This window comes from Procambarus clarkii, chromosome 34, assembly GCF_040958095.1.
Source record: "Procambarus clarkii isolate CNS0578487 chromosome 34, FALCON_Pclarkii_2.0, whole genome shotgun sequence".
Lineage (NCBI taxonomy): Eukaryota > Metazoa > Arthropoda > Malacostraca > Decapoda > Cambaridae > Procambarus > Procambarus clarkii.
In genome coordinates this window covers 42,822,268-42,849,626 of record NC_091183.1, presented here as the reverse complement: position 1 = coordinate 42,849,626, position 27,359 = coordinate 42,822,268, and the positions used below count along the sequence as shown (strand labels likewise).

Here is a 27,359-nt window from a genome sequence, read left to right as displayed (position 1 = left end):
CGCGTCACGTGTTCCCAATAGCCTGTTGCGCTCACCTATAAATAAACGCCGATGAAAATTAATTTCTAAACATTCGCAAGTCTCTGGTCGTCGGCGCAGCGCTAAACTTGTGTGTGCGCAGCTGCTGGTGGTGAGGTATAGTGACGTGCAGCTGCTGGTGGTGAGGTATAGTGACGTGCAGCTCGTGGTGACGTATAGTGACGTGCAGCTGCTGGTGGTGAGGTATAGTGACGTGCAGCTGCTGGTGGTGAGGTATAGTGACGTGCAGCTGCTGGTGGTGAGGTATAGTGACGTGCAGCTGCTGGTGGTGAGGTATAGTGACGTGCAGCTGGTGGTGACGTATAGTGACGTGCAGCTGCTGGTGGCGTATAGTGACGTGCAGCTGCTGGTGGTGAGGTATAGTGACGTGCAGCTGCTGGTGGTGAGGTATAGTGACGTGCAGCTGCTGGTGGTGAGGTATAGTGACGTGCAGCTGCTGGTGGTGAGGTATAGTGACGTGCAGCTGGTGGTGACGTATAGTGACGTGCAGCTGCTGGTGGCGTATAGTGACGTGCAGCTGCTGCTGGTGAGGTATAGTGACGTGCAGCTGCTGCTGGTGAGGTATAGTGACGTGCAGCTGCTGCTGGTGAGGTATAGTGACGTGCAGCTGCTGGTGGTGAGATATAGTGACGTGCAGCTGCTGCTGGTGAGGTATAGTGACGTGCAGCTGCTGGTGAGATATAGTGACGTGCAGCTGCTGGTGGTGAGGTATAGTGACGTGCAGCTGCTGCTGGTGAGGTATAGTGACGTGCAGCTGCTGGTGAGATATAGTGACGTGCAGCTGCTGGTGACGTATAGTGACGTGCAGCTGCTGGTGGTGAGATATAGTGACGTGCAGCTGCTGCTGGTGAGATATAGTGACGTGCAGCTGCTGGTGAGATATAGTGACGTGCAGCTGCTGCTGGTGAGGTATAGTGACGTGCAGCTGCTGGTGGTGAGATATAGTGACGTGCAGCTGCTGGTGGTGACGTATAGTGACGTGCAGCTGCTGGTGAGGTATAGTGACGTGCAGCTGCTGGTGGTGAGATATAGTGACGTGCAGCTGCTGGTGGTGAGGTATAGTGACGTGCAGCTGCTGGTGGTGAGGTATAGTGACGTGCAGCTGCTGGTGGTGAGGTATAGTGACGTGCAGCTGCTGGTGGTGAGGTATAGTGACGTGCAGCTGCTGGTGGTGAGGTATAGTGACGTGCAGCTGGTGGTGGTGAGGTATAGTGACGTGCAGCTGCTGGTGGTGAGGTATAGTGACGTGCAGCTGCTGGTGGTGAGGTATAGTGACGTGCAGCTGCTGCTGGTGACGTATAGTGACGTGCAGCTGGTGGTGAGGTATAGTGACGTGCAGCTGCTGTAAGGAGCAGCTGGAACATTGTCGGTAGTTATTTTTCCTTCCGGCGGGAGACCAAAGAGGCGGTATAGAAAACGTGTAACGGTCAGGAACAGACAAAACACTGCAGACACAGACTCCTTCACCTCGTCACCGCCAGCGTCACCCCGTCACCGCCAGCGTCACCCCGACACCGCCAGCGTCACCCCGTCACCGCCAGCGTCACCCCGACACCGCCAGCGTCACCTGTACGACACCAAAGCCAACCAACTATCTACACCGTAAAAAGTCTTACTAATATCACAAACTTTTCATCCATAGTCATCTTAGGTCTTCTGAAAGTCCGACACACTTTTAACTTTTCTTCAGATTTTAGACTTTTTTGGGGAAAATTATCAAAAGGAAATATTTATATTTAATAAACAATGCTTATATCATTGTAAACTTTTAGCAGACAATTGTTACACTTTGGAAATGTTACGTAATTTATGGGTAACCGGCTGCGCCCGGGTCTCTATATCCCCCCTTCCCATCTTATTCGCATTTTCATAGCTTCCCTTCACCACCCTGGGGGTTCCCTTCCCTTCACCACCCTGGGGGTTCCCTTCCCTTCACCACCCTGGGGGTTCCCTGCCCTCCACCACCCTGGGGGTTCCCTTCCCTCCACCACCCTGGGGGTTCCCTTCCCTCCACCACCCTGGGGGTTCCCTTCCCTCCACCACCCTGGGGGTTCCCTTCCCTCCACCACCCTGGGGGTTCCCTTCCCTTCACCACCCTGGGGGTTCCCTTCCCTTCACCACCCTGGGGGTTCCCTTCCCTCCACCACAACAGTCGCCAAAGTAGGGAACCACAATCGACAATTTGTGTTCCTATTTTCCTAAGAGCAAGGAAAGGCAGTAATACATTTGTTGCTGCTTCGCACTACGCTTCCACCGGTGGCGGGGGTGAGAGAGAGAGAGAGAGAGAGAGAGAGAGAGAGAGAGAGAGAGAGAGAGAGAGAGAGAGAGAGAGAGAGAGAGAGAGAGAGAGAGAGAGAGAGAGAGAGAGAACGCGACTCAGTCCCTACGAGATTAAGCAACCTCGTGGGGGACATAGTTACGTTTAAACAACATGGAAAGTTACCGCCTCGTCAGACCAGAGGTGAAACACGACATGCGTAATGGTGTCATATCCAGGGGAGGAGGAGGGAAGGTTGCCTGCAGACACCAGTGTTGAGAGTAACTCCCGCGGGAGGGCGTTACGGAACACTTTACTCTCACACCAGCACCAGCAGTAACAGCAAGAGTAGTAACTGTGTCAGCAGCAGCAACAGCATTAGTAAATGTGTCAGCAGCAACAGCATTAGTAAATGTGTCAGCAGCAACAGCATTAGTAACTGTGTCAGCAGCAACAGCATTAGTAACTGTGGTGTCAGCAGCAACAGCAACAGCGCCGTCATATAAACTAAATAATTTCAATAACCATAAAAGTGTAGAGGACAGTTGAAGCTGCACAATAGCTGAATATGACGAAATAATGATAACAGGAATATCGACTCTATGACGATAGCCGGAATGAGGAGAGGCTGTAAAAGGATAACGAGATTCATGAAGCATGATAACTGTAACATTACTCTGAAACCTTCAATACGAAACTGTATACGAAACTTTTGATTCGTATACAGTTTTGCGGTCGATTGGGCTTCTATCATACGAAGATAAATTTACCCAATCTAGGCCTATTCCCAGGTAAGAATACGTTAGGCCTAGTTTATGGTTGGTAAGGGCTTAGTAGTAAGCTTTTTACACCCACTACCTGACTCTATCAGCCAGGCCACCATGTTTCTTCCACCCTATGCCCCTGTTACCTAGCAGTAAAATAGGTACCTTGGTGTTAGTCAGCTGTCACGGGCTGCTTCCTGGGGGTGGAGGCCTGGTCGAGGACCGGGCCGCGGGGACACTAAAAAAAAAAAGCCCCGAAATCATCTCAAGATAACCTCAAGATAACACCCACCTACCACAGTGTTGTGGTAGCCAGCTCTACCTACCTCTTGGAGGTAGAGCTACCGCCAGCTTGGAGGTAGCTCTACCTCCAATCTGGCGCCAATTAGACAGTGGCGACAGACCATAAATACTTATTCATCTTGAAGTTATTTAAAATAACTCTGCGTCAAAATTATGTAGAATAAAAAGGGTGAAAGAAGGAGGGGGGATTATGTACATCATCTTTTATACTTCACTACACAAAAGCAGCTGAAGGAAGGAAGGAAGGAAGGAAAAGCAGACGGGTAATTAAACGCAAAATAAAAGTCTACACACAAGAGTCTCCGTTGCAAACATCTTAAGTAATGAAGTCTCTAACAACGTCCTTATGCGTGGAGGAATTCTCAAAACTTGCGGGAGCGTCTTTTAACAAGAAGGATCTTGGCAGGACATTATGTACTCACTTAGTTGTGCTCACCTAGTTGTGTCTGCAGGATCGAGCATTGACTCTTGGATCCCGCCTTTCGAGTATCGGTTGTTTACAGCAATGACTCCTGTCCCATTTCCCTATCATACCTGGTTTTAAAATTATGAATAGCATTTGCTTCCACAACCTGTTCCTGAAGTGCATTCCATTTTCCCACTACTCTCACGCTGAAAGAAAACTTCCTAACATCTCTGTGACTCATCTGAGTTTCAAGCTTCCATCCATGTCCTCTCGTTCTGTTACTATTCCGTGTGAACATTTCGTCCATGTCCACTCTGTCAATCCCTCTGAGTATCTTATACGTTCCTATCATGTCCCCCCTCTCCCTTCTTCTTTCTAGTGTCGTAAGGCACAGTTCCCTCAGGCGCTCCTCATACCCCATCCCTCGTAGCTCTGGGACGAGTCTCGTTGCAAACCTCTGAACCTTTTCCAGTTTCATTATATGCTTCTTCAGATGGGGACTCCATGATGAGGCGGCATACTCTAAGACTGGCCTTACGTAGGCAGTGTAAAGCGCCCTAAATGCCTCCTTACTTAGGTTTCTGAATGATGTTCTAACTTTTGCCAGTGTAGAGTACGCTGCTGTCGTTATCCTATTTATATGTGCCTCAGGAGATAGATTAGGTGTTACGTCCATCCCCAGGTCTCTTTCACGCGTCGTCACAGGTGTGTGTGTGTGTGTGTGTGTGTGTGTGTGTGTGTGTGTGTGTGTGTGTGTGTGTGTGTGTGTGTGTGTGTGTGTGTGTGGTGACGGTCCCTCCAAGCACCACACTTAGCAACACACGAACCTCCCTCTGTTGTTTAAGATTCTCTTCTTGGAACAAAAAAGTTCCAAGTAGCACGGGCTATGGTGAGCCCGTAGTGGACTTCCCTGGCACAGGAGAGTGGGGCTGTCTCAAAAAACCTCCCTCAAAGTATAACACTTATCTTCCTTTCAACACCACACCCACCACCTTCCTAGCAACACACAAGCCTCCCTCCCAGCACCTCACCCAGCGCCCTCCCAGCACTTCACCCAGCGCCCTCCCAGCACCTCACCCAGCACCCTCCCAGCACTTCACCCAGCGCCCTCCCAGCACCTCACCCAGCGCCCTCCCAGCACTTCACCCAGCGCCCTCCCAGTACTTCACCCAGCGCCCTCCCAGCACCTCACCCAGCGCCCTCCCAGCACTTCACCCAGCGCCCTCCCAGCACCTCACCCAGCGCCCTCTCAGCACCTCACCCAGCGCCCTCTCAGCACCTCACTCAGCGCCCTCCCAGCACTTCACCCAGCGCCCTCCCAGCACCTCACCCAGCGCCCTCTCAGCACCTCACCCAGCGCCCTCTCAGCACCTCACTCAGCGCCCTCCCAGCGCCTCACCCAGCGCCCTCCCAGCGCCTCACCCAGCGCCCTCCCAGCACCTCACCCAGCGCCCTCCCAGCACCTCACCCAGCGCCCTCCCAGCACCTCACCCAGCGCCCTCTCAGCACCTCACCCAGCGCCCTCCCAGCCCCTCACTCAGCGCCCTCCCAGCCCCTCACTCAGCGCCCTCCCAGCCCCTCACCCAGCGCCCTCCCAGCAACCCTTCCCCGGCCCCCTTAACCCAGCTAAGAGCTTCAAACCAAATGCCCCGGAGAATACCTCCCATTGCTCACGCTCCGCCCCATAACATGCTGGTAATCATTCACTTGCAACACTCACACTTGCTCCTCATTCTTCACACGATATTGCTAAGCCTTACGCCAGGTGGCGCTAGTGGGCGGCTCCTGTAACACTTGGGACAGCTGTCCATTACACCATTACAGCTGCAACCTAACAGTTGTCCGTTGCAGATATTGCTGTAATGGGTTTTGTTCACGTTTGGGATTAAAGCCATAGGCTAGGACCTGGAATGAGTTAGGGAAAATGCAATTCCGTGTTTTTCCCCTAGAACACAATCCGCGAATCATTTATATCCAGGTCTACAATTACTGCTGGGTGCACAGGGGCGAAGGAACGACGAACAATCGTCCAGCCCTTACAATCTTTTCTTGACGAACAATCGTTAAGGAAAGGTAATTCTGAGGAGAAATTGCTAAGAAGGAATGACAATGTAACACATGGAAGGGATATGACAGGATAGGAGCTGGGTTTTGGGGGGGAAGGAGTAAAGGAATGATGCCAACCACTTGGACCAACGGGAATCGAACGCAGACTTGCAAGAAGCTATAGGATGTCCAAATTCAAGTAACTATACGCCCAGGGTTCGAACCTCAGCCGATCTCACAAGTGAGGGAGTGGACGAGGGGCACTGACCCCCCCCCCCCACCAACGGGGTTACGCCTTCCCCAACATGGACGCCAAAAAGTAAACCCAATCACGCCCAACTAAAAAAAATATTAATTTCTAAATAAATTGGAACAATAAAATAAAAAAGGGCGCTTCAGCATTCCGCACTTAACCCAAAAAATATGATGTCATTTGGTAATCTATTTTACCTCAAAATGTCATTCTTTTACATTTCACGTTTAATTAAAGAATCGGTCGTATGTTGTAATGCAATATTTATGGTGAGACTACTTTTGGTAAATATGATAAAAAAATATTTAGAGCGCATCACATATTTGTATTAAATATCAAGACAATTATAAAACAAATCAACTAACGATAGAAAGTGTTGTGTTAAGCGTGCGGGTCTTCAATGGCTTTATATCACAGCTCGAGACCATTCTGGTTTCAGCTGAAAAAACATCATGAAAAATTCTATTTCCTGAAATTTGACGTTTGTGCATACGTACCCACTTTCGTGGTTGAGATTCGGCTCTCAACAGTTAATCAACTGGTGTACAGATTCCTGAACCTGCTGGGCTCTATCATATCTATATTTGAAACTGTGTATGGAGTCAGCCTCCACCACATCACTGCCTAATGCATTCCATTTGTTGACTACCCTGACAGTGAAAAAGTTCTTTCTAATGTCTCTGTGGCTCATTTGCGTATTCAGTTTCCACCTGTGCCCTCGGTGTTAAATAATCTTTATCTACTCTATCAATCCCTCTGAGAATCATGTATGTGGTAATCATGTCTCTATTAGTGATTCTTCTTTCGAAAATGTGTGGATGACTCTGTGTGTGTGTGTGTGTGTGTGTGTGTGTGTGTGTGTGTGTGTGTGTGTGTGTGTGTGTGTGTGCGTGTGTGTGTGTGTGTGTGTGTGTGTGAGTGTGTCGCGCGCGCGTGCATGCGTGCTCACCTCCCCAGGAAGTATGTGACAAGACTTTAAATTCCAAATCCACCTCCAACAACAACAAATTTAATTCCGCTAACTATAAATTCCACATTCACCAACAAAATATAGCAAATCCGCTAACAAAATATCGCAAATCCGCCAACAAAATATCGCAAATCCGCTAACAAAATATCGCAAATCCGCTAACAAAATATAGCAAATCCGCTAACAAAATATCGCAAATCCGCCAACAAAATATCGCAAATCCGCCAACAAAATATCGCAAATCCGCCAACAAAATATCGCAAATCCGCCAACAAAATATCGCAAATCCGCCAACAAAATATCGTAAATGAGCCATAGACACATCAGGAAGAACTTTTTTCAGTGTTAGATCTGTCAATAAATCAAACAGGTTAGACGCAGAAGACATTGAAGCAAATTCCATTCAGAAGCTGTAAATCTAAATATTATAAAAGCGTGAGAAATGAGTCACTGCATTAATCTACGAACGTTCGGAAGGCGGGGCTAGGAGCCTAGCTCAAGGCTTAGAGCACCGGGCTAGGAGCCTAGTTCAACGCTGAGAGCACGGGGCTAGGAGCCTAGTTCAACGCTGAGAGCACGGGGCTAGGAACCTAGCTCAAGGCTAAGAGCACCGGGGCTAGGAGCCTAGCTCAAAGCTGAGAGCACGGGGCTAGGAGCCTAGCTCAAGGCTGAGAGCATCGGGCTAGGAGCCTAACTCAAGACTGAGAGCATCGGGCTAGGAGCCTAACTCAAGACTGAGAGCACGGGGCTAGGAGCCTAGCTCACAGCTAAGAGCCTAGCTCACCAGGCCACACAAGAATAAACTGGCAGGCGCGTGCAAAGTGGCTCTCATAACACATAAATATTCAGGACAGTTGCCACAACCCCCCCCCCCCCCCCCGCCCACAATTACACCCTAACAACTTTCAATTAACACATGACTGTTATTATTAACAAGTCCACCGTCTCACAACTTGACGACAACACCGTCTGCACAACTGCCCAGTTTTCGCAATTTCCAAACAACTCCTTCCCTCGTTGCTGGTTTTTATATTGCTTCAAAAATATTACCTCGTTGACGGTAAGAATAAACGAAATACATTTGTAGGCTTAATTGATGATGAATGATATCTTTTATTGATAAGCAAGCTTGTATTAGGCTCTATTACTCCTGCCGTGTCTAGTCAATATTATCTATTTCAAAGTTTCAATATTATGTCATCGGTGTTGTATACAACACCGATGACAACAATCTTACCAGGTGGTCAATAATGGTGGTGTTGTTAAAGGAATATATTTAAGTTTTCTAAAAGAGAGGGATGGGGTAGACTGTACTTTCTAGACTACCGGAAAGACTTTGACGCTCCCTCATAAAAACGGAAATATGCAATCTTGAAAAGTAGTCTCTTGTGACATGGATTAAATTAAGCTGTGTAAAATGATATGAAACAAAGAGAGCATTGAGTCACCGTGGAAGGAAGAAGACCAAGGAGTGGAGTTCCGCAAATCCACTACAGTTCCTAACACAACCAACCTGAGGAAAGAGACTCCTACATTGTATGTAAGAGCCTCTTACACGATGCCAAACTGAGGGCGGAAACCGTACAGGCAGACGCGAATGTCACAGGAGAATTTGCACAAGCTACGACATTATGAACCGTCCAATAAACGACCCTTGGAATTAAATGCGTTAGCGCAAATGGCTTAGAAGGCACGCAAGGTTTGAATCAGACTCCCGGGTGGGGGGGGGGGGGTGTTTGACACCGTCACAATTCCTAGGTGCACCTTATATTTGCTTATAATGGCGTTGCTTGGGACAGAACTACTTCTTGCACCATAACTGCTCTGTATAACCAAATAACATTACACAACGGAGCTAAGCTATTTACGTTTAGTATAATTTTCTATCTTTAATATTACAATATAACAGCAGAATTGCAGTTTACATAGAGGACACACAAAGGGCTGATATTAGACATGTGGCTCTGATATTAGGCTATATGTGGCTCTGATATTAGGGTACATGTGGCTCTGATATCAGGCTACATGTGGCTCTGATATCAGGCTACATGTGGCTTTGATATTAGGGTACATGGGGCTCTGATATCAGGCTACATGTGGCTCTGAAATTTGACTACAGGTGGCTCTGATATCAGGCTACAGGTGGCTCTGATATCAGGCTACAGGTGGCTCTGATATCAGGCTACAGGTGGCTCTGATATCAGGCTACAGGTGGCTCTGATATCAGGCTACAAATCCTTGGAGTTTCCTTAAATACATTTTAAACAGCAGAAAAATTTTGCATTTTACACATATCCCTCACAAGCCTAATGCTGCAACCTGGCCTCTCACCTAATATATCGTATTTTGGACGCAATCGACTAAACCTTCAAAATTGAGTGGTATTAGTAAAAATTAGAGCAACGCAATATTGATGTTTTGTGAGCATCGTTGTCGACAAGTTAGTGGGAGGGGGAGGAAAAGCGAATGGAAAGAGAGAAGGGAATCAGTAGAATGGACGGAGTCAGCTGAGTGGACGAAAGTCAGTTGACTCGATGGAAATCCGTATATAATGATTAAAACATAAAGTTAATCCAAACCGGTTTTAATAGGTCTGTCTTGAAAAGATAATTTGAAAATCTTGAATCTTGAAAATCAATGAAAATTGAATCTTGAAAATCAATGATTTATCTATCCTGAAAAGACTACGCTTTTTCCTATCCAAATTTTTCCTCGCCCTCCCTTTAATGAAGATCAATTTAACGATTAATACGAACGGAATTTTTGGAGAGGGTGCAAAATTAGCAGTAAATATTGGAATATCCGAGTGGCGGGACATGAACAGCCAAAGTTTTTGTCGATAAAAACGACTAATAAAAGCCGTTAAGTTGTTACGCAGTGTGCACGTCATTTATTAATTACCTTGTTGAGAGGGAGATAAAGAGGGAGATAAAGAGAGAGAAAGAGAGAGAGAGAGAGAGAGAGAGAGAGAGAGAGAGAGAGAGAGAGAGAGAGAGAGAGAGAGAGAGAGAGAGAGAGAGAGAGAGAGAGAGAGACACCCTTTCCCTCTCTTTATCTATCTCTTTTTCTCTTCTCTCTCTCTGCCTCTTTCTCTTTTGTAACTTTCTCTCTCTCTTGATCCTCACTTTATCTACCTCTATTTGAGTTTTAAGTCTTTAAAGTCTCATGGTAAATTAAAAACTTCATTTTGCACAATTAACATGACTTAATATAAGCAATGACGACAACAAAACACAAAGAAAGCATAACAAGAGTCGAACACGTACACGTATATATAATTATATGTATAATTAAAATGAATGATATCGTTTATTCTTACCTGTATAATTCCCGAAGCGAACACGTGCCACAGTCATCGACCCCCGAACTATACGACAGAGTTCATCCAATCACAGCCACTCAATTATAATTATTTTTTTGGCAGGGATAATTGTAATATTAAGAATAGACAGTAATGGTAATATATTAGTTTAAATGAAAACAGGAACAGGAAAAGTCTTAGTAGTAATAGAAGTAATGGTTACATCAATAATAAAATCAATAGGAACAACTGCCGTCGTAACCGCATCAAAAGTAGTCAGTGATAATTTGAGTCGATAAAAATAGCAAAAGTATTAGTATAGATCGAGAAACTAGAAGTAGGTGAAGCAGCAGGCAGTGAAGTACGGGAAACAGTGCAGGATGTAAATGTCAGCAGTTGTGCCAGCAACCTTAAAGTCAATACCAAAAACAGTAGATAACAGTAACAACATAAACAGCTGTAACTAACAGTAGCAACAGCAGTTAACAGTGACAACATAAACAACGGCAACAGTAGCTAACAGTAACAACATAAACAGCTGTAACTAACAGTAGCAACAGCAGTTAACAGTGACAACATAAACAACGGCAACAGTAGCTAACAGTAACAACATAAACAGCTGTAACTAACAGTAACAACAACAGTTAACAGCGACAATATAAACTGTAACTAACAGTAGCAACAGTAGCTAACAGTAACATAAACAACTGTAACTAACAGTAACATAAGCAACAACAACTAACAGCAGCAACGACAGCAATCGTAACGGCCTACCGCTGTTGCTAACAGTATAGCACCCATAACAAACAGTAGTTAACAGCACCAACGCAGCTAACCATACCAACCGTTGTCAACGGGAGAAACAGTACAAGCAGCAATAATACCATCTACTTCGGAACACATAAGAATATATTTGATACATTGAACAAGTTAACAACATCTTTTGTTATTTGGAAATGACAAAAATGAAGAAAACAAAGTATTGTTATTATAATTTTATTATGATTACTACTGTCTAAATGCTGTCAAAAATTATTATTATTGACAATTAGTAAAAGGAGAAAGAGGAGAGAGATATGGACTCATGATCTCTGTTTTGGGGATTTTCTGGACCAAAAAAGAGAGAAAAAGTCAGGCATATTGTGCACAAAAATATAAAAAAAGTCGGAGGGAGAAGCTGGAGAAGGTTCAGGTATTCAAATATTTGGGAAGCACTTTGAGCGAGGCTGCATGAATGGAGACCAAGATATCACAATGATGAGAGGCAGGGAACCACCCTCCAGCTATAGGTGCCCCGAGGGTCGCCGGGTAAGTCATGGATATCATCATCATACTATAGGTGAGTATGACCAGATATATCATCATACAGATACGTCCCAGGAAAGGGTTTTCCAAATTTGAAAGGGTAGGTTCCAATTTCCAGTTAAGTAGGGCAGCCTAATGGGGAAGTGGGAGGAATAGGCTTTCCTTTGTATATATATATATATATATACATATATATATATATATATATGTACGTTTAACAAGTGTATATTGTCAGATTAAATGTTCTGGGGCCAGATTCACGAAAGAACTTACGCAAACACTTACGAACGTGTACATCTTTCCTCAATCTTTGACGGCTTTGGTTGCATTTATTAAACAGTTTACAAGCATGAAAACTTCCCATTCAACTGTTGTTATTGTTCTAAATAGCCTCCTGGTGCTTCGGAGCTCATTAACTGTTTAATAATTGTAAACAAAGCCGCCAAAGATTGAGAAAAGATGTACAGGTTATTCGGTGTTTGCGTAAGTGCTTTCTTGAATCTGGCCCCAGATTACTAAATGAATGACGTTCTAGGCCTGATGCTTCTGTTGCCAGCACTGTGTCCCACATATTAATCCCGTTGTTAGGGTGGGACAAAAGATAACTTTACCAGTGTACTAGTAGTGTTTTCCCTGGATATCGTTCTAATGTGTCAAAGCGTAATTTACATCCTTTATATCTTACATAAACATAAGCGCATACACTAACCCCACTTGATCAATCAACACTGATTTTCAACACTGAAAAGCACACACACACGTTGTTAATTTATTATTTTGTTCTAAAGAAAAAGAGTTTTTAACGAGTGTATCACGAGCATTGTAGAGTGAGGTTTAATACGATATAGGAAAGGAAATGGAATAGAATTATCAGGAGAAAGTTCCAAGCAATTACGACTATATAGCACTTGGAAGGGGGGTCAGGATAAGGATTTGAGATAGAACGGGAGGTGGGAAAGGAAAGCTACTGACTATATGAAGCCTGAATTAATTTTGACGCCATTTGCGTCTGGTTCAATAAGTCATTATGGTGGAAACATTAACTATACACTCAAGAGCTGCACCGAGTTATATTTTTTACTATTAGGATAATGACCCAATTTCACTTTTTTTTATTCAGATATGCCAAATCATGAAAAACGTTCTATTTCCAGAAATGCTTAAAAACGGCCGCATATGACCTACCTTGAGGTTACCTTGAGGTGCTTCCGGGGCTTAGTGTCCCCGCGGCCCGGTCGTCGACCAGGCCTCCTCTAGCCATCCGGATAATAAAATAAATACGGATATAACGAATGCATTCCCGGCCCATTTGATCAACCGAACAGAAAAGACTTAACGACCCTGCAATTAAGCGAGAGAATACAATCCAAAAAATAAACGCCAGTTACACCGTCCATTTAAATATTTACGTCGGATGAATACAAAATTGACCTGATTAACGCTATACATTATACACAAAGCTATTCATTATTATTAAAACCAAATAACTGATGATAGAGTGCAACCCAAGGGCGTCATTTTAACAATATTTGTGAGAGAGGCAGTTATGATGTTAACAGTCCAATCGTTAACTGCTGCTCGTAAAGGCAGTTAGTAGAATTGTTGCCCGCACCGACATTTGAATACTCTCATTGTATACTCTCACGGTACACTCACGGTACACAAACACTCACGGTACACACACACACTCACGGTACACACACACACACTCACGGTACACACACACACTCACGGTACACACTCACACGGTACACACACACTCACGGTACACACACGGTACACACACTCACGGTACACACACGGTACACACACACTCACGGTACACACTCACAGTACACACACTCACGGTACACACACTCACACGGTACACACACACTCACGGTACACACACTTGCGTTGCATATCCAACTAAATAAAGATTTTATATAGTTTTATGTAAAGTACAGCAAACAATCAAAGAGGAAAAAAAGCTATACACAAGCTAAAAATAAATATGAAAAACATTTTCCTCCTCCCCCCCATAAACACTGACAGTTTCTCCCCCTATGAATATTGTAGGGTTCCCCGTCCCCCCTAAACACTAATGATTTCTTACCCCCCCCCTCAATAAACCCTAAAGGGGGGGTTCTTACCCCCCTTCTCCCTCAATAAACACTAAGGGGGTTTCTTTCTAACTCTGCTTGGAATCAAAGTGCATTTACTAGCTAGACATTAAAGTGGTAACTGCTGTCTTGATGACAGACATCGAAAGAAAGGGGAATATGGGATAGGCGTTAATGATAATGACACGAAGTGTAAACTATGTGGTATGTTAAGGTCTCACACCCTTGCCCATTATGTTCTTGATTGTCCGTTGATTAATGTATATAGAAACACTGAGATAAGGACTGTTCCTGAGCAAATAGCCTGGATGTGTCACAAAGGAAAGGTTGATGATATTCTTGAGAGATATAAGAATTTTGCACCAAGACTGTAATATTTTGTTGAATTATCCGTATAACTCGGTCATAAAAGTATTTGTGTACGTCTGATACCATACCACTTGTGAAGGAGGAAATGTACATGTTTATCTCTCAGAATGTTTGGTAACAGGTTTATTGTTTGTGATGTGTGTCTATGTATGTACTAACACGTTGTACTGAACGGGGTGAGAATAGCTTGAGCTACCACATCCCTTTGTGTGTATTTTACCTCAATAAACTTATTTCAATTTCAATTTCAATTTCGAAAGGCCGTAAGACCCTTGTACTTAATCTATTAAACTGAAATGATGACGCTTCAGAAAGCACTGCATCATAGGTAAGGCGTCTTGGGCACCTTACACATGGTCTGAGTGCTTGAGGACCATCAAGAAATATATCGCCGATATGTCCCCGATATATGTATCTCCTAGGGCAAGGCAAGCTATATATCGCATTCTTTAAAACATATATTTCTCGTTCTTGCTTCTTTCTTTCTACCTCGATTTCTGCCATTTTCTCTTCCTTGCTCCGCCTATTTTCTCTATGTTTTCTCCATTTGTCTTTTTATCATTCTTTCTCGCTTACTTTATTTCTTTTGTTTCATATCTGTATCTCTCTCTCTGTCTCTAGTTTCATTCTCTCTCTCTCTCTCTCACACACACATACATACACAGGGAGGGTGGGTGTGAGAGGTGAGGAAGGCTGGTGAGAGGTGAAGGAAGCTGGTGATAGATGAGGGAGGGTGTGAGAGGTGAGGGAGGCTAGTGAGAGGTGAGGGAAAATCGGTGAAGGGTAAAGCAGTAAGGAAACTGAAGAAGGGTCAATAACTGTGATGGTAAGTGAGGGAGGCAGGAAGGAGGGTACAGGCAAGCACCTTGGAGAGAGAGAGAGAGAGAGAGAGAGAGAGAGAGAGAGAGAGAGAGAGAGAGAGAGAGAGAGAGAGAGAAATAACGCAACCTGGAGTGTGAAGCGTGGGGTGAGAGTTGATAATATGGTAACGGAGAGAGAGAGAGAGAGAGAGAGAGAGAGAGAGAGAGAGAGAGAGAGAGAGAGAGAGAGAGAGAGAGAGAAGCGACGGAACAAAGTATGAGGTGAGGAGAGAGGATAATGAGACTCATGCAAAAGATGGAGACGGGAGGAGAGGCACACCAACTAATGGGTGTGGGGAACAGGGTATTGCAAGGGGCATCATGTTATGGGGTAAGGTAATGGAAGGGAATTACATGTAGGTAAAAAATGGGTATCAAATAGGGAAGGGGGTGATGGGGGGGGGGGAGGCAGTGAGAGGCAAAGAGAAGAAATCTGGCAAGAGAAGTGATGGTCTCTGTAAAAAGTGACGAGAAATGGGTGCAGTAATGGGAGGAACTGAGAGATAATGGAGTGGGTGAAAAATATGAGAACGGGTGTGAGATAATGGGAGGTTGTAAGAGAGTTAGTACCTGGAATGAGCTCTGGCTCTAGGGTCCCGCTTCTCGGTGTTAAATCGACAGTTGTGTAGATGTCACAGCCTTCTGGCGTCCGTCGTGTTGAAAGCTCAACATTGCATATTCACTATATTTCACCGCCCATTTCCATTTCTTCACTGCCACGACACTCAAAAGAATCTTTCTCACTATATCTGTAGGTCGTTCGGGTAATTAGTTTGGCCTGTGATCCTTTGCGTGCGACAAATGCTGAATAGTTTATCCTTGTCTACCGTGCCAGTTCTCCTGGGAAGTTCATACATCGTGATCATGTCTACCGTGTTTCTTGTCTCTTCCAGTGACCGGAGGTTCAACTCTAGTAGTCTTTCCACATAACTCATACCTCTCAGCTCTGGGACTAGTCTGGTGGCATTCTTCTGAACTTTCTCCAGCTTCGCAAGACGTGCTGGCAGGGGAAGAAAGACGTGATATGGCTTTTAATTTTGGATGGGAATAAATATTTTAACACTTATTATAAAATTTCTGGTCTCACATTTTACAATTCCAGCTGTTTATTCTAATAGTTAATTTTATATTCCATATTGTTCTGTATTTTTATACAGTTTTTGCTTTTTTCTGACAAGGAGCTTCTGTAATTCTACATTTTCTGAAAGTTTGCTCCCATATTTTTTGCCTTATTTCCTGTTTGCTTCCTAGTGAGGTCTCTCAGATCTCCCAGCTCCAGTCTCAAAGTTTTATCTGCTTCTTCTCCTTGTTCATTATTACTTCTTGCAAGACTTTCTGCTTGTGTTCTCTCCAGGGTGTTCTCTCCAAGGTGTTCTCTCCAAGGTGTTCTCTCCAAGGTGTTCTCTCCAGGGTGTTCTCTCCAAGGTGTTCTCTCCAGGGTGTTCTCTCCAAGGTGTTCTCTCCAGGGTGTTCTCTCCAAGGTGTTCTCTCCAGGGTGTTCTCTCCAAGGTGTTCTCTCCAGGGTGTTCTCTCCAGGGTGTTCTCTCCAAGGTGTTCTCTCCAGGGTGTTCTCTCCAAGGTGTTCTCTCCAGGGTGTTCTCTCCAGGGTGTTCTCTCCAAGGTGTTCTCTCCAGGATGTTCTCTCCAGGGTGTTCTCTCCAGGGTGTTCTCTCCAGGGTGTTCTCTCCAGGGTGTTCTCTCCAAGGTGTTCTGTGCAGGGTGTTCTCTCCAAGGTGTTCTCTCCAGGGTGTTCTCTCCAGGGTGTTCTCTCCAAGGTGTTCTCTCCAGGGTGTTCTCTCCAGGGTGTTCTCTCCAAGGTGTTCTCTCCAGGGTGTTCTCTCCAAGGTGTTCTCTCCAGGGTGTTCTCTCCAAGGTGTTCTCTCCAGGGTGTTCTCTCCAAGGTGTTCTCTCCAGGGTGTTCTCTCCAGGGTGTTCTCTCCAAGGTGTTCTCTCCAGGGTGTTCTCTCCAAGGTGTTCTCTCCAGGGTGTTCTCTCCAGGGTGTTCTCTCCAAGGTGTTCTCTCCAGGGTGTTCTCTCCAGGGTGTTCTCTCCAGGGTGTTCTCTCCAGGGTGTTCTCTCCAGGGTGTTCTCTCCAGGGTGTTCTCTCCAAGGTGTTCTCTCCAGGGTGTTCTCTCCAGGGTGTTCTCTCCAGGGTGTTCTCTCCAGGGTGTTCTCTCCAGGGTGTTCTCTCCAGGGTGTTCTCTCCAAGGTGTTCTCTCCAGGGTGTTCTCTCCAAGGTGTTCTCTCCAGGGTGTTCTCTCCAGGGTGTTCTCTCCAGGGTGTTCTCTCCAGGGTGTTCTCTCCAGGGTGTTCTCTCCAGGGTGTTCTCTCCAGGGTGTTCTCTCCAGGGTGTTCTCTCCAGGGTGTTCTCTCCAAGGTGTTCTGTGCAGGGTGTTCTCTGGCATTCTATGTTGTTGTTTTTTTGTGCTGTAACATTGTTAATTTGTCCGCTTGCCTAGTAATTAGCATAATTTTAATCAGAGCAACCTAGTCAATTTCCTATTAAACTTGAGGAGCACTACGAACCATCTTATTATCACACGTGTCAGAGAGAGGGAGACGAAGGGAAGATAACGAGAGGGAGACGAAGGGAAGATAACGAGAGGGAGACGAAGGGAAGATAACGAAAGGGAGACGAAGGGAAGATAACGAGAGGGAGACGAAGGGAAGATAACGAAAGGGAGACGAAGGGAAGATAACGAGAGGGAGACGAAGGGAGGATAACGAAAGGGAGACGAAGGGAAGATAACGAGAGGGAGATTATATATATAATCCCCTACACACATTCCCAGGAAACAAAACAAAACATTCGACTAACTCCCAGGTACCTATTAACTGCTTGGTAAACAGGTGCATCAGGTGAAAAGACACCATCCATTTCTTTCTGTCTCATCCAGGATCTGAACCTGGGGCCTGTAAACTGCGAATCTCGAACGCTGTCCGCTCGGCCATGAGACCCTGTGTGTGCGAACGTGGGTGAGAGAGAGAGAGAGAGAGAGAGAGAGAGAGAGAGAGAGAGAGAGAGAGAGAGAGTCAACAGGAGCTAACCATCAACAGAGGGCACCAAAACAGGTACTCTGGCTTCACAACAGATAACACCCGTTTGTACAGTAAAATCAAATAGCGCCTACGGTCATTCCCTGCCAATTTAACCCTCAAATGAAAACTGGCCGTTCACATCTGTTATATAGCGGGTCCATTCATATATATAAGGTAATATAAGTCTATAACCTTCCCCAAGATTATAATATAGCCAACCCCGTTTCTCGCAATTGGCTACTCCGTTCAAAATGAGACTGTTTTCCCCCCTCACAGTTACTCTTACACCCACTTGTAAACAATGGTTCAGATGTTTTTCTCCTCCCTTGTATGTCTTAACTCAGACCTGGAGGACGCTGTCACCCCAGCCACGACGTGCGCTAACTCAGCTACCAGAACCACTTCTCTTCCTTGGTCTCCTTCTCGTTATCCTCCATAGTCTCCCTCTCGTTATCCTCCCTATAGTCTCTCGTTATCCTCACTAGTCTCCCTCTCGTTATCCTCCCTATTTTACCTTTCGTTATCCTCCCTATAGTCTCCCTCTCGTAACCCTCCTTATAGTTTCTCGTTATCCTCCCTGGTCTCCTTTTCGTTATCCTCCCTATAGTCTCCCTCTCGTAACCCTCCTTATAGTCTCTCGTTATCCTCCCTGGTCTCCTTTTCGTTATCCTCCCTATAGTCTCCCTCTCGTAACCCTCCTTATAGTCTCTCGTTATCCTCCCTGGTCTCCTTTTCGTTATCCTCCCTATAGTCTCCCTCTCGTTATCCTCCCTTCGTCTCCCTCTGACACGTGTGATAATGAGATTGTTCTTGGTGCTCCTCAAGTTTAATAATAGGAAATTGACTAGGTTGCTCTGATTACAATTATGTTAATTACTAGGCTAGCAGACAAATAACAAGAAATTACAGCACAAAAAACAACAACATCCACACACTAAGTATGCAAATATCTAATCACAGAAGAACCATTTGTTTATCAATTCCCAACATACCACCAATATTGGAGGGGACATCCGCTATCGTAACTCAGGTATCGTAATCGTAACATCTTCCCTAAGTTGTCTTAGATAATGATCACAGGAAAGTTTGAGGGGGGAAATAATATTCATTTTCTATATTTTGGAGGCATAAACAGAGAGAAAATAACACCTCGTAGGAAGAACAATTGTCTTGGGTCGTGAAGTGGTCATAGTGAATCAGTCCAATGCGTAGATATGACTTAAGTGGGGCGCGTGAGTAGTGAGTTACGAACCCGACGGCTCGTAGCTGCGTTGATGGGATGATATCACTTGTGTAGATGGGATGATATCACTTGTGTTGATGGGATGATATCAGGGGGCGAGGAGCGGAGCATGAATGTGAACTTGACCTATTTCTCCACTCCCAGGCATTCTTCTCTCTCTCTCTCTCTCTCTCTCTCTCTCTCTCTCTCTCTCTCTCTCTCTCTCTCTCTCTCTCTCTCTCTCTCTCTCTCTCTCTCTCTCAAGGGCTGGTTCTCCTGGAGCCAAGTGTCTCATCCGTATCACTCGACACTGGCGCCGGCTTCTGTTATATATCAGATTTCATTGGCCAGTTATGGAGGTTTATCCCCATATCTGTGAACCTAACTTCTGTGAGATGGGGAAATTATCACTCGCTCCTGTGGTGTCTCGTGGAGGCTCAACGTAGAGAAAGCAGCAAAGAGATACATTTAATTCAAGAGACAAAGGTCCTGTCTTTCAGATGCATTTGTGGGACATTGAAGACCGTGACTTCTGTTGTTTATATAATACATTTGTCATATATTGAGGTTTACATACATATATATATATTATATAAATATATGTCGTACCTAGTAGCCAGAACGCACTTCTCAGCCTACTATGCAAGGCCCAATTTGCCTAATAAGCCAAGTTTTCATGAATTAATGGTTTTTCGACTACCTAACCTACCTAACCTAACCTAACCTAACCTAACTCTTTCGGCTACCTAACCTAACCTATCCTATAAAGATAGGTTAGGTTAGGTAGGGTTGGTTAGGTTCGGTCGTATATCTACGTCAATTTTAACTCCAATAAAAAAAATTGACCTCATACATAATGAAATGGGTAGCTTTATCATTTCATAAGAAAAAAATTATATAAAATATATTAATTCAGGAAAACTTGGCTTATTAGGCAAATCGGGCCTTGCATAGTAGGCTGAGAAGTGCGTTCTGGCTATTAGGTACGACATATATATATATAAGTCACTGGCCAAAATATCTTCACAAAAGATATAAAAGTGGACTTGATCAGGCCTGCTGCTACGGGTAGTATTTGTAAACTTGGAAGCAGTTGTTCACATAGTCTACCCAGTCTACACAGACGGTTGTATATCGCCCAAAAACGTGTGTATAGCACCCACTGACTGCTGGGTAGCGAAGGTATACCAACAAGAAGCTCTACATCACACAAATGTACTGGTGATAAGTGCGATAACGCCCTCCATAACGAAGTCTCTCGTTATCAGTGTTATCCACTAACGTGTTCGTTATCCTTACCGGGTGAACACTGGCGTTACTTGTACAAGTACGTCTTTGAAAGCCGGGGGAAGCACCTATTGTAAACCCACTCTACATGTCTGAGGTTATTTGAGTCTTTGAGTCTGTGGGTCTGAAACGTCCGTGGAGCTCTGACAGCTTTAGCTCCTTAATCGGGAAACCAATTTGGCTGGAAATGAAGTCTCGGGTTTACCTTAACATGTGTAAATTCTGCCCAATACATTTCAGTGCGTTGTCCACCTTCCACGCCGGAAGGTGGACAGCTAAGTGCATGTTCTCTTATTTATCGTATGGAATTGCGGAAAAATAAATTTGAAATTCGGCATATAATTATTTGCTGCTTGATTTTTTAAATAAATCTAAAGTATTAGTAACATTAGTGATTTGCTTGAGGAACTATTCCGTGCAGGTGAGGCAGAAACTATCCCCTCTGCAGGTGAGGCAGACACCCCCCTCCCCCTGCAGGTGAGGCAGACACCCCCTGCAGGTGAGGCAGACCCCCCCTGCAGGTGAGGCAGACCCCCCCCCCTGCAGGTGAGGCAGACCCCCCCTGCAGGTGAGGCAGACCCCCCCTGCAGGTGAGGCAGACACCCCCCTCCCCCTGCAGGTGAGGCAGACACCCCCCTCCCCCTGCAGGTGAGGCAGACACCCCCCTCCCCCTGCAGGTGAGGCAGACCCCCCCTGCAGGTGAGGCAGACACCCCCCTCCCCCTGCAGGTGAGGCAGACACCCCCCTCCCCCTGCAGGTGAGGCAGACACCCCCTGCAGGTGAGGCAGACACCCCCTGCAGGTGAGGCAGACCCCCCCTGCAGGTGAGGCAGACCCCCCCTGCAGGTGAGGCAGACACCCCCCTCCCCCTGCAGGTGAGGCAGACACCCCCCTCCCCCTGCAGGTGAGGCAGACACCCCCTGCAGGTGAGGCAGACCCCCCCTGCAGGTGAGGCAGACACCCCCTGCAGGTGAGGCAGACACCACCCCCCCTGCAGGTGAGGCAGACACCACCCCCCCTGCAGGTGAGGCAGAGACATAAACACCAGCAAGAGCCTGATGCTGCCGCCTTAGCTATATCAATAATGTAAACTAATAAAAACAATTATTTGCAGGGAATTCCCCGCCGGGTTCTGTTGCCTGGACTTGGGTCAAACTGTCCCCGTTGCCCTAGCAACGGGGAAGGTCCGGGGAGGGGGGGTTCGTCCCTAAGAGCCTCAACGGGCTCACCATAGCCCGTGCTGCTTGGAACTTTTTGTTCCAGGTAGCGAATCTTTAACAACAACAACGGCAGATTGCGGTTGAGACTCAGACTCAACGGCAGAGTCCGTCCTGGGGCTAGGATTAAGGGAATCACTTGCGAAACCTGTACATCTTCATTCATCACGGTGGCTTCGTTATTTTTTTAACAGTTTAAGAGCTTGTGAACTTCACAATCCAAGGTCATGATTGTTGTAAATAACCTTTGAGGTGCTTCGGAGCTCATCTACCGAGGAACTCGACAGAGTAAGGCAGGTGCTAGACAATAGTGAATAATAAAAAGGACATGTCGTAGAGGTCATCTTAAGGAGGTGAGCCGCCATACTATCCTAAGGTTAGGTTAGACGAAACCTAAGTACTTTCTAACCTTCGGCAAATACCAAGTTAGGAAAGTACCTAACTTTCGTTTATCTTAGACGAAACAGCCAATAATATATACTATTCCTTTCTGTTCAAATATTCTACAGTAACATATTTTCCACAGCTCACAAAACGGAGGAGTCGTGTCTATCATTAATGATGCAAATGTGACCCCTAGCGACACCAACCAGAAGACTGAGTAAATAATACTACGAGAGCGAGACCTCCAACTTGCTCCTGGAAAGCTCTCCCGACACCAAGTAAAACGCATTAAAAAAAAGAGAGACTAATGTCGTCTATGCCTTCACACGCCCACCTGGAGGCTGTCAGCTCCAACGATCTCAGTATATAGGCAAGACAACTACATCTCCATCGTGGCACCTGACGATGAACGAACATCAAAAGAACACAGAATATCTACACGCAGCCAAATCGTCGCCAGAGGTATCCCGACTGACTAAAATAATCGACAGATACACCAACATTAGAAGACTGGACAACAGCAAACCCCTACACCACAAGCTCGGCCAACTATCAGCAGGCAGTTAACAGTTAACATTCCTCTATCTTCATGCCCAAGACAGAACACCCAGCATACTGGCCTAGCCAACATTCACACATAGATGGAGAAAGCCTAGTGTGGCTTTCTCCATCTATGGAGACCTATGGGCCCCAGGCGACACTTGACCTCGCCTCATACTGTGTTAAATATTCCCTTGCACTCTGCCTTTGACAATGTTGGCACGAGTCAATGAAACACATCTCAGGCCGTAACAGTTAAACAGACTTTGGAGAGTTACTGTCTCAACTTTCTTCTCAAGTGAAGAAGAACATAAATATAGAGAAGATTCTGCTAGACTCATTGATCTCACGCTTTCTCTCATTCATGGAGGATCTTGTTTGTTCGCCCTTGGAGGGACGCAGAGAGAGAGAGAGAGAGAGAGAGAGAGAGAGAGAGAGAGAGAGAGAGAGAGAGAGAGAGAGAGAGAGAGAGAGAGAGAGAAGGGGGGGGGGTCGCAGCCCAGGCCACATTGTTCAACGCACAAAAAGTATAATTATATTTTTACGAGCAGTCGTTGGGCCTGTGCATAAAATTTTGAGAAGCTCGGCATTTTTTACCGGGTTTTCCCGGGTTTTCCGTGGCACTAAATATAGACACACGCTGGAGAGTCGTGCCTGGGGTCACTGCAGGGTCGTGCTTGGGGTCACTGCAGGGTCGTGCGTGGGGTCACTCTGGGAGGGGTCACGCGAGAAGGTCACTCTGGACATCTACCCTAAGCTCTCTGGGGCAAAGGTCAAACCATAGTTCGAAATGAATAAGTCATTTTCCATACTTTTGGAGGTATAAGCATTAAGAAAATACCGCTACCCAGGAGGTCAACAATTGTCTCATTTACCTAAATATACTTCCAGGTCAAACTCTAGCTCCCAAACCCCGCTTTTTCTAGCCTCACTTTGATTTATGAAAAATAAATATCTATTCTCTTCGCATGGCTTTTGAAGTTAATGGGCAGCCTCGACAATCTCATTTTGTAGACCATTTCGCTACAAAATGGGAATGGGTGATGGTGAATGGGTGCTGGTGTATGGGTGCTAGTGTATGGGTGCTAGTGTATGGGTGCTAGTACTCCCCTATTTGTACTCACCTATTTGTGACTGCGGGGGCTGAGCTCTGGCTCTTTGGTCCCGCCTCTCAACCGTCAACCAACAGGTGTATAGATTCCTGAGCCTATTGGGCTCTATCATATCTATACATGAAACTGTGTATGGAGTCAGCCTCCACCACATCATTGCCTAATGCATTCCAATTGTCAACCACATTCCACAGTGTATGGGTGCTGGTGTATGGGTGCTAGTGTATGGGTGCTGGTGTATGGGTGCTGATGTATGGGTGCTGATGTATGGGTGCTCGCCACCCATACACTAGTGTTTCCTGACGCCTCTTCTGGTCCTCTACCTCTTCAGGCAGAGGACGTACAATAGGACAATCTGTGTCCGCTGGTTCTATTGTTTACCGTTCTGAGCACTGCCTCTCGCCCGCGGTCAATTACCCTCAATATCTTACACGTTGTTATCATGTCTCTCAACATCTCGCCGAGTTGTGGGACAAGTGTGTGGTCGTCTACTTCTCTAATTGTTTACCTCTAGTTTATTATTTGTTATGCTGGGGCTGCCTACCTGAGGGTTATAGCTTATCGTATGTTGTATATACTTTTATGAATTCCACATTTTATAGATATTTGAAGATTACTTAAACAAGAGTTGGAGCATTCATGGGCATGATACATATTGTATTTTTATTGTATAGTGTATATATTAACATTTAATTCCATGCAATTCTATGCTCTCTGTAAAGTGGAATCAAAAGGTGGAATTGTATTTTGCAGCTTTTTATCATTGACGACAACTGCCATTAATAAACAGTACATGGGGGAAATTACTCTAATTTCTAACAGGCTCAAATTACTAACAGCTGAGAGTTAGTGATAGCAATATTTGAGAACCTATATTGCCTTGGGCAAGTCACATTGGAATTTCTTGATCAGCCTAGTTATTCCTGAGAGCAAACGACAGGCCGAGACAATCTGGCCGACATGTAGAAGGAGTTTGGAGTTCTTGGAGGGAGTAGAGACATCTCTTGGAGGGAGCCCGAGGTAGTGAGAGCCCGAGGGGTCAGTTTTGAGAGAAAATGTCAACACTGTGACAGGAGCGGTCGTATACCATTCGTGTAAAAACACAATTACTCGAATGTAATTACACAAGCCTGAGGGTGTGTCCTAATTTACAGTCGTTGAATCGTGAATTATACGACATGAAATACCTTGAACCAAGTTATGGGGGCGTTCTTGGTTATATCAATGTTGTTGCACTAGGGACCAGTCCTAGGAGCTGTTAGGGACCAGTCCTAGGAGCTGTTACGGACCAGTCCTGGGAGCTGTTAGGGACCAGTCCTAGGAGCTGTTAGGGACCAGTCCTAGGAGCTGTTAGGGACCAGTCCTAGGAGCTGTTAGGGACCAGTCCTGGGAGCTGTTAGGGACCAGCCCTAGGAGCTGTTAGGGACCAGTCCTGGGAGCTGTTAGGGACCAGTCCTAGGAGCTGTTAGGGACCAGTCCTAGGAGCTGTTAGGGACCAGTCCTAGGAGCTGTTAGGGACCAGTCCTGGGAGCTGTTAGGGACCAGTCCTGGGAGCTGTTAGGAACCAGTGCTAGGAGCTGTTAGGGACCAGTCCTGGGAGCTGTTAGGGACCAGTCCTGGGAGCTGTTAGGAACCAGTGCTAGGAGCTATTAGGGACCAGTCCTGGGAGCTGTTAGGGACCAGTCCTAGGAGCTATTAGGGACCAGTCCTAGGAGCTATTAGGGTCCAGTATTGGGAGCTGTTAGGGACCAGTCCTAGGAGCTATTAGGGACCAGTCCTAGGATCAACTAGGGACCAGTCCTAGGATCAACTAGGCACCAGTCCTAGGATCAACTAGGCACCAGTCCTAGGATCAACTAGGCACCAGTCCTAGGATCAACTAGGCACCAGTCCTAGGATCAACTAGGCACCAGTCCTAGGATCAACTAGGCACCAGTCCTAGGATCAACTAGGCACCAGTCCTAGGATCAACTAGGGACCAGTCCTAGGATCAACTAGGCACCAGTCCTAGGATCAACTAGGCACCAGTCCTAGGAACAACTAGGCACAAGTCCTAGGAACACACAATAAACTCCCACAGCAACGTTCCCCCCCCCCCTTCCATGTTGTCAACATCAACAGAGACCAATCCCAGCGTTCCCGAAACCATCATCTCAAAGTAAATTATAATCTTATTTACTACGAGAATACATACACCGTCTCTTAAGGTGTGTATACATATGTATCCAGGCACAATATCCTACATTCTTTTTGTCCTTTAACCTGAGCGCCGTTGTGCCGTTTTCTATACACTCACAAATCCTTTCTCAGTGTTGTTTACAAACATGACTTCACTCCTCCTACATAAACAAACTTTCTAAAAATATAAAAGGCACTTCCATAGTAAATATAAACAGAGTTTCTCAATAAATCTGAATACACACTTTTCCTCCCCCCTTTGTTCTTGTATAAAGTTTCCCGTGGCTCCAGGTTCGTGTACTCCTGGAAAAGCCTATTTCGTTTCACACGCAACAACGTTGCTGCTCCACTTTAAAAGAGAGTTGCTCCTCTATAAATCACAGCCTCTTGCTCCTCTTGCTCCCTGCCCCCCACCCCAGGAGATGCAGTGAAGGGGTGGATCGTGCAATTGAACTTTACACGTGGCTGCAGCCTAGTGTCTCCACTGTGATGCAAACCTTTTGTTTGTGGTTCTGCCACAGGAGGATTTGGGTCAATTTGATCATACCTCAATCCAGAACTTCCAACTATCCTTCTATCTTTCCTTCTATCTTCCAACTCCTTCGTAGACTGTAAGTCATATGGAAGTGTATCCAAATTAATTTCATCGTATTAAACAACGTGTGTAAGATAACGGTATTTCAATTCGACGAGACATTTTTCATAAAAAATAAACGCTAAAATAAATATGGAGAATGTTGTGAAAACTGTACACGGCTTCAGTGTGAGTTTAGAAAGACAAAATACACTACTGCCGGATGCTGGACCTTGCTGTATCCATGGCACGAGGTCTCTTGAGAGTGAGAGTGAGAGAGAGAGAGAGAGAGAGAGAGAGAGAGAGAGAGAGAGAGAGAGAGAGAGAGAGAGAGAGAGAGAGAGAGAGAGAGAGAGAGAGAGAGAGAGAGAGAGTGTATGGCCCCCCCGACCGGTGATGGATATGGCCCCCCGACCGCGGGGCCATACCCATCACCAGGGGTATCAACAGATAGCAGTACCCAAGCAACACTGTGCCCACGATATCACCATCCTCTATGTGTCGGCCCTCATGGTGAATGTCGGGCAGGCCTCCACCTCGTGCCCAGTTATCTACACCCTGGACAAGTTCCTCTAATACAAGTCCTTTTCCCTCCTCATCAGTGACCTCATCATCGTTCAAACTCATCCCCCCAAATAGGCTCTTCAACTGATTTATTAAGTTAATCCAGAGACAACCTTGTTCTAGGAAAATTGGTCTTTCAAGGTCTTTAGAAGATGAATGGGGAACTGTGTTGTCATGGTGATGAGTAGGGGAACTGTGTTGCCATGGTGATGAGTTGTGATGAGGGTGATTCGTACCCAGGTCTGGTGTTGCCTCCTGAATTACTCAG

The 27,359-nt window shown here is 45.8% G+C and overlaps 2 protein-coding genes across 3 annotated transcripts in view; both read right to left on the bottom strand.

Moving 5' to 3' along the window:
* Nucleotides 1-27,359, bottom strand: part of LOC123762141 (band 7 protein AGAP004871) — a 624,034-nt gene that overhangs the window by 563,451 nt on the left and 33,224 nt on the right. The gene's annotated exons all lie outside the window — the stretch shown is intronic.
* On the bottom strand, nt 59-27,154 carry LOC138371069 (involucrin-like). Its single transcript, XM_069335724.1, has 4 exons — nt 27,008-27,154; nt 26,451-26,562; nt 2,614-2,924; nt 59-1,381 (listed from the first exon to the last, which is right to left on the bottom strand). The coding sequence occupies exons 1-4, from the start codon at nt 27,152-27,154 to the stop codon at nt 59-61; spliced, it is 1,893 nt and encodes a 630-aa protein (XP_069191825.1).